This window comes from Antennarius striatus, chromosome 7 (genome assembly GCF_040054535.1).
Source record: "Antennarius striatus isolate MH-2024 chromosome 7, ASM4005453v1, whole genome shotgun sequence".
Classification (NCBI taxonomy): domain Eukaryota; kingdom Metazoa; phylum Chordata; class Actinopteri; order Lophiiformes; family Antennariidae; genus Antennarius; species Antennarius striatus.
The window spans coordinates 12,618,126-12,634,440 of NC_090782.1; the positions used below are offsets into that span (position 1 = coordinate 12,618,126).

General features: G+C 40.3%; 1 protein-coding gene across 4 annotated transcripts in view; it reads right to left on the bottom strand.

Annotated features, from left to right (window-relative positions):
• Positions 1–12,840, bottom strand: part of kif1aa (kinesin family member 1Aa) — a 41,789-nt gene extending 28,949 nt beyond the window's left edge. For all 4 annotated transcript variants that reach the window (XM_068320120.1, XM_068320121.1, XM_068320119.1 and 1 more), the window contains exons 1-5: positions 12,601–12,840; positions 10,172–10,339; positions 454–527; positions 184–366; positions 2–67 (exon numbers count right to left, since the gene is read on the bottom strand). In XM_068320120.1, coding sequence (XP_068176221.1) covers positions 2–67; positions 184–366; positions 454–527; positions 10,172–10,277 — 429 coding nt within the window. In that variant the 5' untranslated portion in view covers positions 10,278–10,339; positions 12,601–12,840. The remainder of the gene's footprint in view (position 1; positions 68–183; positions 367–453; positions 528–10,171; positions 10,340–12,600) is intronic.
• Positions 12,841–16,315: the final 3,475 nt, after the last annotated feature.

Below are 16,315 nucleotides of genomic sequence, written 5' to 3' on the forward strand. Positions count from 1 at the left end.
CCTCCACTGAGTAAGACATGCTGTTGTCTATGTTGTCATTGATTTTTGTGAAAAGGTCTTCACACAGCTGGGAGATGAAAAGTGGGATCATTACTTACACAAGATTTCATATCTGATAAATTACAAATCATCGTTCTTTAATTTACTATCTGAACTGGTCAAGACATAGCAGTGAGTTCGCACCAGTGGAATGATTCCCTGCTGATCCTTGACGTCCTGTTTCCCCATCATGGTGTAGGACTTGCCAGCACCAGTCTGGCCATAAGCAAAAATGCAGACATTGTAGCCCTCAAAGGCATGCAGCAACATTTCCTCTCCAATGTCTTTGTACACTTGCATCTGAGAGGCATAATTGACGTCCTCAGGCTGTAGAAAGAAAGCAGTAATGCACGGCTTCAGGAAAGTTCTTGTGTGTATGTTTGTGTCTTTGTGACATGGTGCGTAGCAAATTACCGAGGTGTGGGACCAGTAGGAGTAATCAAAGTTGAAGCTCTTGTTGTCTTTGACCTGCTTGGGGTTGATGATGGCTGAAAGACAGGACAAGGCACACGGGTCAGAGGGTGAGAGGCTGAAACTGGATCTGAGCTGGATCGGTGTTGTGTTGTTTGAAGACTGTCGCCACCTCCTCTCTCTCTGAACCAACAGTCATGTTTTACTGTCTTTTATAACCAACAGATGGCAGATGTCTGTGATGACAAACATCTTCTGGAAGATAAACACAGAGTATGACGCAAACATAATCTCTCAAGAAGATGTAGCATGGGCTGAAGATGGACATTATTTCATTTCAGAATGCAGTCACACTAAAATGTAGAAAAAGATATTGATAAAATAATACTGTATGGTAAACTGAAACAGTTATGATTTAAAGACATTCATTATTTACGTCATAATATCACATATACTATAAAAACTTTTCACGTTGAAGTACTTAAGGCATTGAGATATATCTGGGGCATCTGCCTATGCCAACTCTAGAAAGGGCCACAACTCAGCTCTCAGAGATCCAGACACCATTTTCACTGCTAATATACTGTAGATACAGGCAGTAATTGAGGAAAGGGCCCTGGGCTAACTAGGCTCTCAAGTAAGCACTCATACTATTTCCTCCTCTCTGCGTTGCTACTGTGTGCTATGAAATAGAGGCCAGGATGGCTTCCTTGGGTTTCAGATTTCAGACCTATTTGTCACAAAGATAAGACCTCATTAAGTGGGTATTATGGGTCCAGGTACTCCGGAGGATGACCAAATATGAGCACAGAGGCAGTTAATGAAAGGACCTCTCCTTTGTACTGATCCAGGTGGTGTACTCTCATCTGTATTTGGCAGTAAATGCACAATGTTCATTTCAAACCACTGGAACAATATTAACTTTATTAATCAGTTTTCTGTAAACATGCACTGCCTCCTCTTCTTCAGTAAGACGTACGTATGTTCCTGTTAGAACACAATATCTACTTTGAATAAGACCAACAGATAACAGACACAATGCTATTAATATCTAATCATATCATATTTGTGTATCAGTGACTGGGTTGACTTTTTACTGTGTAATATAGTCATTACAGAGGCAGCTTAGATAAGATCCCAGAAGGAGAAGCTCACTGAAACTTCATTTAAAAGAGGATTCACGTATGTGGAACATTAATACTTTCCTAAGAATACAGAGTAAAATAGCAATGCAAGACAAAGTACCATCAGAGTAGCACCTTTCTTGTGATATCTTGTGAAAATCTACAAATTTCTGCTTCAATACTTGATTTCTTACTCTCAACATTAACCTTTCCTTTTTTCCATTAACGGCAGACGTCCATTTCAGAGCACTCAGGGAAGCTCCTCCTCAGAGCTTCCTTGAGTGGACTACAGATGAAAACTAGCCTTCTGGCTAATTCTGGTATGTATAATCATGTATAATCATTTGTTTTATGAAATTGCATTGTCCCCTTCAAATAAACTAAACTAAGCTGACTAGAAGCCACACATTTTCTTGTAGAACGATTTGCTGGAGACCACTGCCCCTCTCCCCAATACGGTCGAGGGGAGTCAGTCCAGGTCATTTCTTCAGAGCGATAGTAACTGGCTGCATGTAAGAGTGTTAGAGTGAGGCCTTGTGCCTATTCAAACTGATCACAACATCAGTGTTGAGTGATGGTGTAGCCATTCACAGCCTGTGTGTCCTGTGCTGTACGATTTCTAAGCCAACAAAACACATCTCCCACCTTAATCACGCCACCTTTATTACCTATTTTCTGATCATCAAATTATTCTGAGTAATTTTCTTTGATTGTTTTGATCACTGATTAGTTATCTTCTCACCAATCAAAACACTGATCCATTCATTAAAGATTTATCTAAATATTTTCCACATGACACTGCGACAGCTGTGTAAAAAAAATTAAAGCAATTTTATCAGCACACTTTTAAATAGGATTTTTATATCACTGCGACTGAATGGGAACAACCACCCTAATAGTACATCTACACATGCTTTACTTTCCATGAGAGAAAGAGACATAAAAATATCAGCAGTATAATATTATATATATCATATTCTCTGTTTTAATGTATCTGTCACTGAATGTTCGCTCTCATGTTTCATAATGCGCTATGTTTATTACACTGTTAATTTATTCATAACCAAACCACACTGCTCATGGTGTCCATTTTTTACATCATAAATCCTAATTACAGTGGTGATGATGTGATCTAGATTCATAATGTGTACAACAGGCTAACGTAGTAGATTCTGTGTCTTTGCTCAGAACAGCCATTACTGTGACAAGTGATGCCGGTACGACTGTAACGGGTGACCTGCCTTGCTCAATAGGATAGGAAATGTGGCTGCATCAGCAGGTCTGCTAGAGGGGGTGTGAACCCATTGACTGCAGAACAGCAACATGGATGTTATATTCAGCAGCAGTTCTGTGGAGGCGCTATGGTGTCTACTGCTATACGCCGGACATCGAAGCTATAATGAAACCAGAAGAAAAATCAAAACGCAGCAAAACTAAATTTCACTTGGAATAAATTTTCATTTGTGGAATAAGTTTCTTACTACACTATCAAGTTCAAATAAATACTGTAGCTTTTCAAAATAGGTCCATTCATCCTTCTGATCTGTCCCCTGCATCTTAATTAAGTCTGGGTGGGAGGGAAAAGCGCTCAGAAAGCAAGATTACTGTCATTCTCCTGCTTTGAGGCAACTGGGCTATCGACCCACTTGAGTGTCAGAGCACACAAAGAAGAGTGTGAGACAAACACAAAAAACTCCAAAACTCCTCCTCCATCCTTTCCTCAGCCCAGAGCAGAAAAAGAAAGAAAGGGGGCATTTATACCGTGCTCTGCGCTCCTCCAGACATTCCAACCAGTGGGCTTTTTCATTCTACTAATCTGTTCTCATCCTCCAGACCTCACCCAGAGCTGCTGACTCAGTTTGGAAGATCTTCTCGTCTGAGAGATTTGCTGCCTCAATGAAACAGTGTTGTGGTCCGTGTGAGTACGAGCAACAAGATGTTTACAGGTCCTGCTGACAAAATGCCAAAATCAGTTAAAATAAATATTAAAGGAGATGAATCAAAAGAATGTTCACCTATCACTAGATTGCAAGGCTGATAAGGTTCTTGTGTGAAATGTATGTACTTCATTTAAACTCTTATATCAACATTGTCATTGTCACTAACAGAGAGACAGAAGCTGAGCTCTGAGCCAAAGAAATGAGACAACTTTTACTGTAGTTGTCAACAAAATCTTTCCATCATGCTGCGCTAAAAAAATTGTGGTACAAAAGAGAAATAATGTACCAAACATTTTTATGTTGTAAGACATTTAGCATATTGTAGATCTACATCACACAACACAACAAATTATGTCAACAAAAAATGGCAGCCCAAAAAGATCCAACTGGTTTGTTGTCTAGTCACCCATGACACAGGGAAGGAGGGGGGAGATACCTAAATTAGGCCAAACTGTAAATATTTCAGGACGCTTCATCCATTATTGACAAACGGCTTTACCTTGTTGAGTAGACTACATATCGAGTGTCTTTCCAGTCTCATCTCGACCAGTCTTCACTGTGTGTACTACAACAGCCGAGGAATGTGCTCTGAATTACAATAACAAGAAGTTTATGTTCTGCAGGGACTTCACTTTTAATTAAATACAAGGATAGAACAATCAGTCACACTCCAAATGACGTTATACAAATAAAATAATTCTGCTTTTTATGAATCTGACAATACTTTGAGTATTGAATAGCTTAATTTGGTGACAGAATTGTTGAGAAAGATTAATAATTAATGTTGAATAACAATCCGTTTTTTAGTTCTGGCTTAATCTGGGGAAATAACACTGCCCTAAATTAATATCAGGTCAACTATGAAGGAGATTAAATCACATGAGGGATGAGGATCAGGAGATTTCATTTTGACAACTGCTCTGTTCAGTAACTATTAGTAACGCTCTATTTAGTAACTGGAAGCTCTATAGTGTTAGACAGTTGTCAATCTGACAGATGGGCGATGACAGACAGGTTCATCCACCTGTCTCTGAAATTAAACCTGATTCTAAATGAGTTTGCTGCTCATATGATGTCCTTTTACAGTTAACACCACTGAATGTACGGTCTGCATGGGATGCCTGTGACACACCGTAAGCAGGTAGAGACATTTTTGAGATTAAGAACTCATCTGAATGATCAAGCTGAAAGAGGTCCGGTGGTGTCAGAGTGAAATTATGAAGTATTAATCTTTCTCAAAAACAAGACAGTAGGGGTGGATCAGATTAATCGTAATGTTTACTTTATATACTAGCCATTATTGAACATTATGCTCACGTGGATGAATGGTCATTTGACCTGTGTTGCAGTTAAAACCACTAGGATCATCAGTTTCATGAGGAGAAACAGGCAACTCTTATGAGAGATGCCATAAAGGCGAATAAAAGAGCCCTCAAAGCTAAACTTGCTGAGGTTGTAGCTAAAAGTTTAAAGTCCCATGCTGTGACAGAGCTGTAAATGACACCTGCCTGCAAATCCATTGTCAATGATATGCTCAGCTCTAGACCGGTCAAAGAAACATAAGTGCTGTTTAGGACAAGATAGGGATTAGTGAGAAATCTGCATTGGAACTTGACAAATCCAGATATTAGTGGACATGCTCAACTCTAGGTCAATGTGTTTTATTTTTGGATGGAGAACCATCAGAGAAAACACGAGAAAAAAACAACAGAAAAGGAAGTTTTTCAGGCCACTGTGGAATATCTTGATCAAGGAGAACTTATGTGCGAGTGTCTCTGCTGATGGAGCCTCAGTCAGTTTGGGGTGCGTGGCAAGCTGCTGGCCCTTGTGCATGAGCTGCGACAGGAACTTAGTGTTTTTTACAAATGAGGGGTTCAATTACTCAAAGCTGCTCAAAGCTGCTTCAAAGTGATGAATGTTGTGCAAGGCTGGCAGATATTATTAAGCATCTGAATGAACTGAACACACAATTACAAGGCCGAAATGAAATCTTGCTTAAAAGCACAGATAACATAATTGGAAAGCTGCTCCTCATCCAACATGTGGACCTTGCAACATGTGCAACCTCGACATGTTCCCACTCACCAAGAAATGGCAACATGTAACACTGCTTTGCTGCATTGTGAGCAATAACAGGTAAACATTTGAAAACACTTGCGGAGAAGGTGTCACTTTATTTCTCTTCAGCCTCCATTGAATGCCGTGACTGGGTCAGGGACATGTATAACTCAGCATCAGTTGTTGGAAAGGACATCATCTTGCAGGAGGACGAGGAGGAACTAGCCAGGGCTTTGAAACGGTTCATGGAACGAAAACGAAAACCAGAAACTTTTGGTATTTTGCCAGGAACGATAAAAACCCCAAAAACTTTATACTGTACTTTTTAATGTACTGGAACAGAATCGGAACAAAAAATAAATGTAACCGGTTAATACCATTGTTTTTTTGTTTGTTCCTGAAATAAACATCTGTCCTCATGTTTTCTTTAATGTCCTTTCCTTTATTCACTCAATGGATGATGAGAGCAAAGAGAAGTTGAGGCATATCACCAACAGTCAAGAAAAAGACTCCCAACCTTAATTGTATTCATAACAGGTAAACATTGCAGTCTGTCAATCTTAAAAAATGTTTGATTTAGACATTAGCTCATTGGCTGCCAGTCATTTTCAGTGCAGTGTGTCCCTGTACTGCCAGCGCTTTGTGGCAATTAATCTTCTTCAGTGGACTTCCTCCTCCGACGCTCCGGACAATAATCTGTGTTTTCTTTCTGTTCTTGATCGATCACAAGATGCTTCGTTCAGAGTGAAGCCGTGTTCACTCCCCGGTGAGCTCTGACATACGCAAACTTTGTTGCATCATAAGCAGCTTCTCCATCGCCCTCTGATTCTCCATCCTCTGTTTCATAACTGGATCAGTGCTGTTGTTCTGTTTAGGGACATAGGGACATATCTACAGTATGTAAGCTAATTGCTTTAATTATAAATTTAGAAGTCCTAAAGCTACCCTCCTATTTATGTTTACAAGGAATGTTATCAACCAGTTTGGGAACCATATTTTTTTGTTCTAACCGGCTCAGGAACATCAATTCTTGGGTGGAACGTAAAACTGGAAATCTTATAATACTGTTTCTGTTCTGAACGAACCAATTGGCAAAAAATTCTGGTTCAAAGCGCTGGAACTAACTAAACTGAAACAAAACTGGTTTAAAACTGAGCTTTGATGATCTACCCTTGGGCAGTTTTTGGTTGACCACTACGAAAGTGCTCCCTATTCTGGCAAACAAAGCTATTTTGACTCCCATTTTCCAGGACATGTCTGTGTGAGCTGAGCTTTTCATACATGGCTGACATATTACAGATTCTACACAGGCCCAGGTTTCACAATGAGTATAAATAAATAAATATACTGTCTTTATATTCTATTAGGCTACAAGGTGTCACTTAGTAGTGTGCATCTTGATTTTTTTCAATGAAGAAGGTGAGCTTGAAAAACAGTGCTCTGCAGTACAGGTAGTCCTCAAGATATGAATATTCACCTTATGAACATTCATATATACGAACAAACGTGCACCACCATGTCCAACATCTGCAGTTCCCCTTTCCGCCACAACACCAGCAGGGAGCAGCACCGCCGCATTCACACAGCTCCAACACTCATCTCCCCTCTTATTGTCCTTAGTTGTTGTCTCTGTGAGCATCTTAGAGCATCAGGCTTTGTACTTTGGATACTTTACTGTTTATCATGGATCATACAGCAAAGAATAGTGAAGACAGTGGTAGTGGTGACCATCTCTCTGATGACAATTCTGCCTTTTATCGACAACAACTCCTCCTCTTCCTCATCCTTCTCTCTAAAGTTAAGCCATGTTATGGTACAATAGTACAGGTATACATCACCCTACCTCATTAATTCGTTACAATAAAAAAAAATTTGATAATGTTAATTTACCAATACGTATATTCAATTAGGTCGTTTACATCGTGGACGTAGCGGGCAGTGGATAATCAACATCAACAGCTGATTCTAAGTTATGGTGGAAAGTTCTATGAACTTTTTCTTCGCCATTTCTTCACGGAATAAATAGTAAGGAACAAAGGTTTATCATAATGAATCTGAATTTAAAACAATCACACTAGTGACACTTAACACTAGATATTGGAACTATATCTACTTATTTTATATGATAAATATTTTTAGTCTTATTTATTGTACAGTAACATGATATTATATGCTTTTAATGGTTTTCTAATTATTTTAAAAGTCCAGTATTTGTGGTGGACAGACATAAACCCTGGTGAAGTGATGTAAACTTCATTTTTATCTTTACCTGTATTTTATTAAACCAACGTACAGTATAATCAAGAACAATGTAACTTCAAAGGACATAAAGGTCCCATATTATGCTTTTTTTAATTAGTTTCATTCAGCTGCCAGATGTCCAACTCACTGTATTTGAAATGTCTTGCCCCAAACTGATCCGTGGTCCTCAATATCCTTGATTGAATATTGATAAAATCACTTACACCCCAAAACGCTCCGTGTCAATGGGCGTGCCTCTGAGCTCTCTCTGTCCACGCCCCTCTCCCCTTTGCTAACATGCGCCAGATGAATGTGTACGCCCTAACGTTGGATCAATCGCCATAGTCTGGAATTTTTCTTCGTCATTACGTATTTAAGTAGGTACCACGAATATCGGCCTTATTTTTCTCGTGTTTGTCTGTCTTGTTAATAAATTGATTTCTCTGCATTAAGCGTGGAGTTGCTTTTTCAGTTGCCGAACGTGATTCTGTGGCTCCATTGTGTAAACACCGCATGGGCTCATCCTACTGAGACCACCGTTAAACACCGCAAAGAATTTAATACACACAGTGTTTGCAAATGGGACAAAAATCAGTGGAGACAACAACAGATGTTTGACAGGACGTAATTGAAGGTGTTTCCCGAAAATCATCACGGACAATGCGAGATCGCTTGCTGAGAACACCGGGGAGCGAAATTAACACAGTCTAACTGTTACCGGTAAGAGGTAAGACAAAGCGTATGGCATTCGTGATGTACTATATATTGAACTGTTGGCTGTTGGGCGCTTTATCTACTTTATCTCCATTCACTGACTGTGTGTGCGTTCTGTTCTGTGAGTCTTGGAACGTAGCGCACACACAGATGCTGTCAGCCAATAGCATGCACGTACAGTTTCACATGACTACGTAAAAATCCGCGATGTAGTGAAGTGATGCATCTTGACACGCGAATAGATAGATAGATAGATAGATAGATAGATAGATAGATAGATAGATAGATAGATAGATAGATAGATAGATAGATAGATAGATAGATAGATAGATAGATAGATAGATAGATAGATAGATAGATAGATAGATAGATAGATAGATAGATAGATAGATAGATAGATACTTTATTAATCCCGGAGGAAATTGTATTAAGCGAGGGATTAATTTATATGCTGTGGTATTTTTACTTTGGTTAACAAGAAAGTTGGACTTGAGATCACAGGAAAATCCACCTTTGATGTAGTATCCAACCTGTTCTGAATACATGGACTAGAAACTACAGCAGGGTTTCTCACCTCGAGTCACCCCAAGACTAAAACCTAATTAAAAACTACACTACACTATGCATCTATCTAACAGATAATCACAATAATCACAGAAAAGACACACACACACACACACACACACACACACACGCGCGCGCGCGCGCGCACATGCACACAGGAAGTGGTTACAGAGGGGGAGTGAATGAGACTTACTCTCATCAGGAAACCTAAACCTGGGATGATGCACACAGCCACTGTATTCTGGCAGGGACAGACAGATAAGAGGCAGACTGCTAGCTGTTGTTTGATTGTATTGAATGATTGGAAAAATGCAATAAAGCTACTTGAGTATATCGGGCGCTCCTTCAACAACATCTCTCACAGATGGTCAGGTATCTTTTACGTTTGATTGGAGCCACTGTCTCGTTTGGCAATATCATTCCACAACAAGGCACATATTGAAAGAACATGATTGATCACCTGGAAAGCAACACCCACCAGGTAAATGCCTCCATATTGTCTTTTGTTTGTCTTGCCTGTGCAGTCTATGCTGCTGACCTAACACTGGATGAAAAACTGATTGGCTTGACTCAGACTAAACGTTCTCTGATCCTGGAGACTTTCTTTTCACAAACATTTTCATGTTAACCTGTGTGCCACATCCAGCTCTCTTCTCACGCAATGATTACAAAAGTAGCAGGTAGTGTGAGGCTGGCCAGTCAAGCTGAGTCATACAATGACTTAGTGAAATGGTAAAATGTGAGACAAATTTTGATGATATATGATGCAGGTAATGATGTGTACTTTCAGGATTTTTATTAATTTTATGATGCAGCAACAATAGACTATTTTAAACTGCGCCCCCAATAATGGTCGTTGGGCCTCCAGCAGAGAAAGGCTGCAACCAAACCCCACGTTCAACATCTGTTGGTGTTTTGAAACAGACCAGCGAACCCATGCAGCCTGACATACATTTTCAGACATTCCTTTTTTATCAGTGAACAGACATCAACATCTAAAACGAATAAATTCTCTGTTTGTAGTTTTCCTTGATAAATTTGTGTTTTTAAATGTACAACAAAAAAAGTATAAGTACTTACTGGTAGTGTTTCCTGACATCTGAATGATACATTTGCTTTCCTTTCCAATCTCTCTTGAATTGAAGGGGCGGACCCTCACCGCCACCTTCACAGAGGCCCCTGCCATGACGCTGTCTTCCTAGCACCCCGGGGTGCTTTGTTTAACGGCCAGATGAAGGGCCTGCCAGTCTGTGTAAAGAAAATAGTGAATCCTAAGCAATATAATCACAAGTTTTATCAATATGAAGGATGAAAATCACAAAACACTTCATACAGAATCATTTTATAATTTCCTATAATAAATTATAATAGGAGAAGACACGGTGGCGCAGTGGGTAGCACTGTTGCAGTGCAGCAAACATGTTCTCCCAGTGTCTGCGTGGGTTCTCTGGCTTCCTCCCACCTCCAAAAATATGCACTTCAGGTTAATTGCCCGTAGGTGTGTGTATGTGTGTGTGTGTGTGTGTGTGTGTGTGTGTGTTTGTTTGTCTATGTGTGATTCTGCCGTGCGCCTAATGCCCTAAGACAGCTGGGATAGGCTCCAGCTCCCGGAGAAAGCGTTAGAAAATGAATGAATGAATAAAAAATAATCGGAGCGGCAGTAGCTCTGTCCACTAAGTCTTGGGCTGGGTACCGGAGGATCGCTGGTTCAAGACCCAGGCTTCGTACCTTGAACAAAAATTTCAGAGTAAATATTGGCAGTGGGAGGTGCCAGAGTGCACCACGAAGGAGCTGCCCGCCGCTCTACCTCCCCATCACTTGCATGTCTACAGGCCCCTTGTGTGTGTGTGTTATGGACTTGTACCCTCTATACACAGTATACGCATGTGACAAACCACCACTGTGGGCTAGAGTGGACTAACAATTTCCTATGGGATTTATAAAGTTGATTGCATTTACATTACATTTACATCTACATTACATAATGCTATGTTGCAGTATTTTCGCCACCTGTGTTAAAACATGCAATGGATGAACATTATGCTGTATGCTTGATGTGAAAAACATGATAGAAGAGAGCAGGGCTGTGGCTGCAATGTGAAAAGACCATGCACAGTCAGCGACAGCCTAGGGAGAAAGATAATAAACCACCAAGTAACAAAAGAAGAGCAGCAGCAGCTAAATGTCAGGATATTTCCCTGGATGACAATGGCACTGAAACCAGCCACAAATCCAGGGTCGGGCTTCATTTAGCAGCTCACTCTCATGAACAACCAGCAACTCCTCATAGCATCTCCTGAAACACTAAATATGTGCTTTAAATCATACGTGTGATTTGATGTGACAGCATCATGGGTGTATCGAGAGGAAAGATGACTCATCTATTGTAATTACATTACAGTGATTTAATGGGTTCAACATTATGTTCCAACAGTGAGCAGCAGGATACGTATTATCTTTCACTGTACGAGTCAATGTTCCAAAACAACAATTAATAGCATGTTAACAAGCAAAAGAGAAATATCTTTAATGCAATGCATGCACAAGATGAGGGATAAGGATGGATGCTGGATCAATATTCAGGGTTTGCTCTTACAGCTTGTGACTCACATGTCTGTCATCATAATTGATTGATGTAAATTTGCTGTGTCACCCTGCTTCCCAGCACAGCTGGCACCTTCGCATTCATTAGTGAGATGACTGTCAGTAACTTTAACAATGAATTCAGCAAGACTGAATAAAAGGCGAGATTCAACATCAAATTTATTCTCCTTTTAATAATTTGAAGTGATGAATATGAAACACACTCGCTTATATCAGGTCATGCTGACATGTTGCAACAGATTGGACTAAATAACGTGTAAAATACTTGAAGTGAAGTGTTTTCATCATCAACATCAGGACAGATTCTCCAGGTCGGTCAGCTGATCTCACGTCAGCTGGGCGGTCACCATTTTCCTGGTGACAAAGGCTCGTGCCATATCTATACACGCTCGTGCGTATTTAATCGTGACGAATATTTACATTATCATCACTAACAAGAAGCTGTTTCACATTTAATTAAAGCTATTTTTGATATGACAAAAAAAAAGCCATAAACCTCGTGTCGACACTGTTTAAAAGTCTAAAAAATTTTCCGGTCTGAATTTTAAAAATTAATTTCTGCATTACTTTATGAAAATCACTTACGTCATTTTCAGAACATATGATGTAACTGGTTTTCACAGTAACACAGTCCCCAAAGATGGGACGTTATCCACAGAATTAAAAGACATTATGTGAAATAATATGAGTATTAAAACGTATTAGTGGATAAATATATAAATATACAGTGATTCGGAGCGGTGTCAATGTCATCCTCCCTCTTTCTATACTATCTTTGCGACATTGACAGACTTCAATGGCCGCACCCTATGCCCATCTCTTCCCAGGAGGTTTACGCTGGGTAGATTTAGATGAAGTGCATCACCGACAGGACTCGGCTAAAACGAAAAGGTGAGCCTACCTACCCCAGCAGAGCCGCGAACGTCGTTCACCGGTGTTCGTCCGTTTTATTCACCGCAGCTACCTCCACCTCCGGCGGTCTCCTCCAGGTCCGGCGCTGCTTCTGCTACCAGCCTCCCGCCGCCATACACCCGGGAATGAATTGGTGTGTTACCGGAACGTGTTGTCGAGCCAACCAACCCGCCCCCCTCTGCCCGGCCCAGTCCCACCAGTGAAGGTGTCCGCTCGGCTGCGTTGGATGCTCCTGAGCTAGAAAGCGGTCAAAATGGCTCTGCCGACTCCCTTCAGTGGAGAGGATGCTCGAGCTCCACCGAGCCGGTGACGTCACCGGTGGTGGGGTTAACAGCATCAATGCAGTGGTGAGGAGAGAGAGGGAGGGGCGGCGGGGGGGGGTGCAACATTAGTACTGTATCCTTGAAACACCTCACAGCACTATAGCTGATTTATTTCTCCCCACCTTTATATTTGAATAAGCTCACTTGAAAACCTCACGGTGTCACGCTTTTTAACTCCACCCACTACCTGTTAATCAGGCGCCCAACCAATCACTGCCCATGTGTCAGGAGGAATCACAGAGCTCCTGAGAGCAGCTGTCATCACAAAACATACTCCATTTTCTGTTTAATGTCCATTGACACATAATGCAAACACATGTTTTCTTGTGAACAGTTTTTGGCCGGCGTCTACCCAGAAGTTGGGGCCGCTAGCCGAGTTAGCTCCAATCTTCACATTTGTCCATGTCTCTCACTTACGGAGCCGTTTTGGCTTCATCGGACACAGTGGTTTGTTTTCTTGTGACGGCGAAGAAAAAAAAAAGAAGTTGTGAATAAATGATGACTGAATTTCATTTAGTCGCCTTTGTTGTGCGGTTCATGCTGTCATTATGTGGCAGAACCATCGTTAGCATCAAAACCAGTGCTTTGGCATTTCATTCAATCAAAAGTCTGGTAAGAAATATCATTCGATTTTAGCAGGATATTGTTTCCCTGATGCTGCTAAAATCTCATTGGAAAGTGGAAGCCACATTGGAAAAATTATGTTGCAACAAATTGTCAAAGTTTTTTGTAGGAAGATTAAAAGGGCATTAAACATATCTAATGTCAACTCAATGTAGACCATGAATGAAAGAAATAGCTTTTATTTTTGCTTTCTAATCAAATGAAAGTGGGTGTGGCCCTATATGAAAACTGAAAAATGAATCTGCATTTTAATTATTAGATGATTTGGATTGATACACCACCTCAATGTACATACAGCTGTTTAGTTAGAAAGAAGATTTTCAGTATTTGCAGTCTGTGTACACAGAGACTAAGAGTAAACAAAGAGGAAATGCAGTGGTCAATCTAATAGCTGGTGGTGAAGCTCTTCCACAGTCATTGAGCATCCTGTCTGCTAATTGTGAGAATGTGTCCTTGTGGCAGTGACCTGACCTGGACACTACCAGACACTTATGGCCTGGTTATTTCATTAACATGTAGCTTTTCACTATTATTTTTTGGACGCTAATATTTCTACAACAAATGTCATGCTAGTGTAAAGATCCATTCTTGTATCATTTGCACAATTGGCTAAGCAGCAACAGAGTGTGGTGAGCAGGACGTCTCTAGCGGGTGGTAGGATATTTCTGCTCGGGTTTCACTAAGGGTGAAATCTGAGCCGAAATTGTAGGACTGTGCTCTTTGCACAGTCTTATAACCCCCCCCCCCAACCCCACACCCCCTCACACTCACTTCTGCTCACTGGATATCGTCTCTCCAGAGTCCCTTCCGTCTATACCCTTCTGTCTGACGCAACTGCTTTATTTAATTTATTTACATTAGGATTTCAATCCATGCACAGATATAATATTCTGACGTACAGTAGCTGTGGTCTATAGTGACAGAACACCAAAGTGAGTGTGAATCACAGCAGCTTAAGAAGGATGATGTCACTGGCATGAATCACCACAATCATACTACATAAAATAATCCATGAAAATTAGTCCTTCCTGCATGAAGGTGAAGTATTCCAAACAGTTTAATAAGTGTTCATAAAAAAAAAAGTGTTTTGATTATTTGAGCACCATGGCCAACATGCAGGAGGATCTTAAGTGTCTCTGCCCAGCCTCTGCTCTGTTCTGCCATGCCTAAATTCAGTGGCACAGGAGCTTGAATAATTTATTGGTTGAATGAGCTGTTGCCCTGAGCCTAGTGTGACAGACATGTTTTCTTAAAGCGCAGCTCTTGGTGTGCATCTAACAGAGCATGTAGAGTAATCTCCCATCCTTATCACGTGACATGGGAACAGTAATACATGACTTTAATTACAAATGGATAGTTACTCCCTTAAATGATGCATTATCATTCTTCTACTAATTTTAGATCCTCTTTCTGATGGGGAACTATTATGAAATTATTTACAACTTTTGTTTTTTAATGATTTCTGATTAAAGTACAAATAATAAAACCCAGAGTCATGAATATAGTTGGAACTATGTAATTTCAATCAACACTGATAACTGATAATTACTGATTACATCCCGCAAAGCAGTGATGTATTGTAATTGTCAGTGTTTGTGTGTTCGTTCATCCATCCGTCTGTTCGTCTACCAAAAATCTTCACAACTGTTGCAAATGGGTTGAAAATGAGATGATGACCTTGAGAAAACTGGGTCAAGGTCAAATTTCAACTTTTGTACACTCAGGAAGCAGATAAGATAGAAAGACTAGGTAGGCCAGTGGAAGTAAAAGCATAGATCAAAGCGCTAGCTTTGATCTATGAAAGTAGGTCAGGGTAAAAATTTTAATTCAGGGGTGTCGCGGGATGTTGCAGACTCTGACTGCCTAGTCTATCCTGAGATATTTTTGCACGTACAGTATCTCAGGAACCGGATACGATAGAAAGATTAAACAAAAGGCATTATATTTAGGGAGGCAAGGGGATGACAATTAGATCACATCCTTGACCTTAAAAAAGTAGGTCAAGGTAACATTTTCATATTTATACCTTTTTAGGTACACATCTCTGAAATCTCATGACAAATAGAATGCACCAGTTGCATGTTGGATCATGGGTCTTTTATTGAATGACCCTGACCTATGAAAGTACAGTATGTCAGGGGGAATTTTTGAATTCAGGGTTGTCGCAGGATGTTGGAGTCTCTGACTGCCTTGTTCATTTCTAAGTTTGGAACATAGAAGAATTTTTTTTAAAAATGCTCACCGCAGGTTCCCAGAGATCAAGTGTTTGTTTTTTGTTGGAGTTTTTTTGGTACTGTTGTCCAACCAAAGACCTAAATTTCAATAAACTTGATTCTTTATAAAAAATGAAACCAAAAGCATTTAGGAAGTTGTAAACAGCCGCTGTTCGACCTTCGTTGTTGCCTGAAACAGCTACTCATTTCAAAATTGGTCAAAATTGGTAGTTTCTTTTGATCGACTGATAAAATCAACCAGTTTTGCCAACTCTAACAAAGCAATACGTTTTTATGTGTCAAGCAGTTTGGATAAATAATGAGAGTGAATGACAGTGACCCTGCATTTGTTTCTACCACATGCCCAACCAAAAGAGAGTGAACTTGTCTCTCCCTCATGTTATTAGTGGTGGCTGACCTGCCGTCATTAGGACGTCAGTGTTGGACCAGCGCCCCCGGGTGGTGAGACCAATAACTACAGGGCGTCTAGAGAAACATTAAGGTAACGCAAATTAAAATAATGTTAGGCTCTGTCTGGCTCATCAACA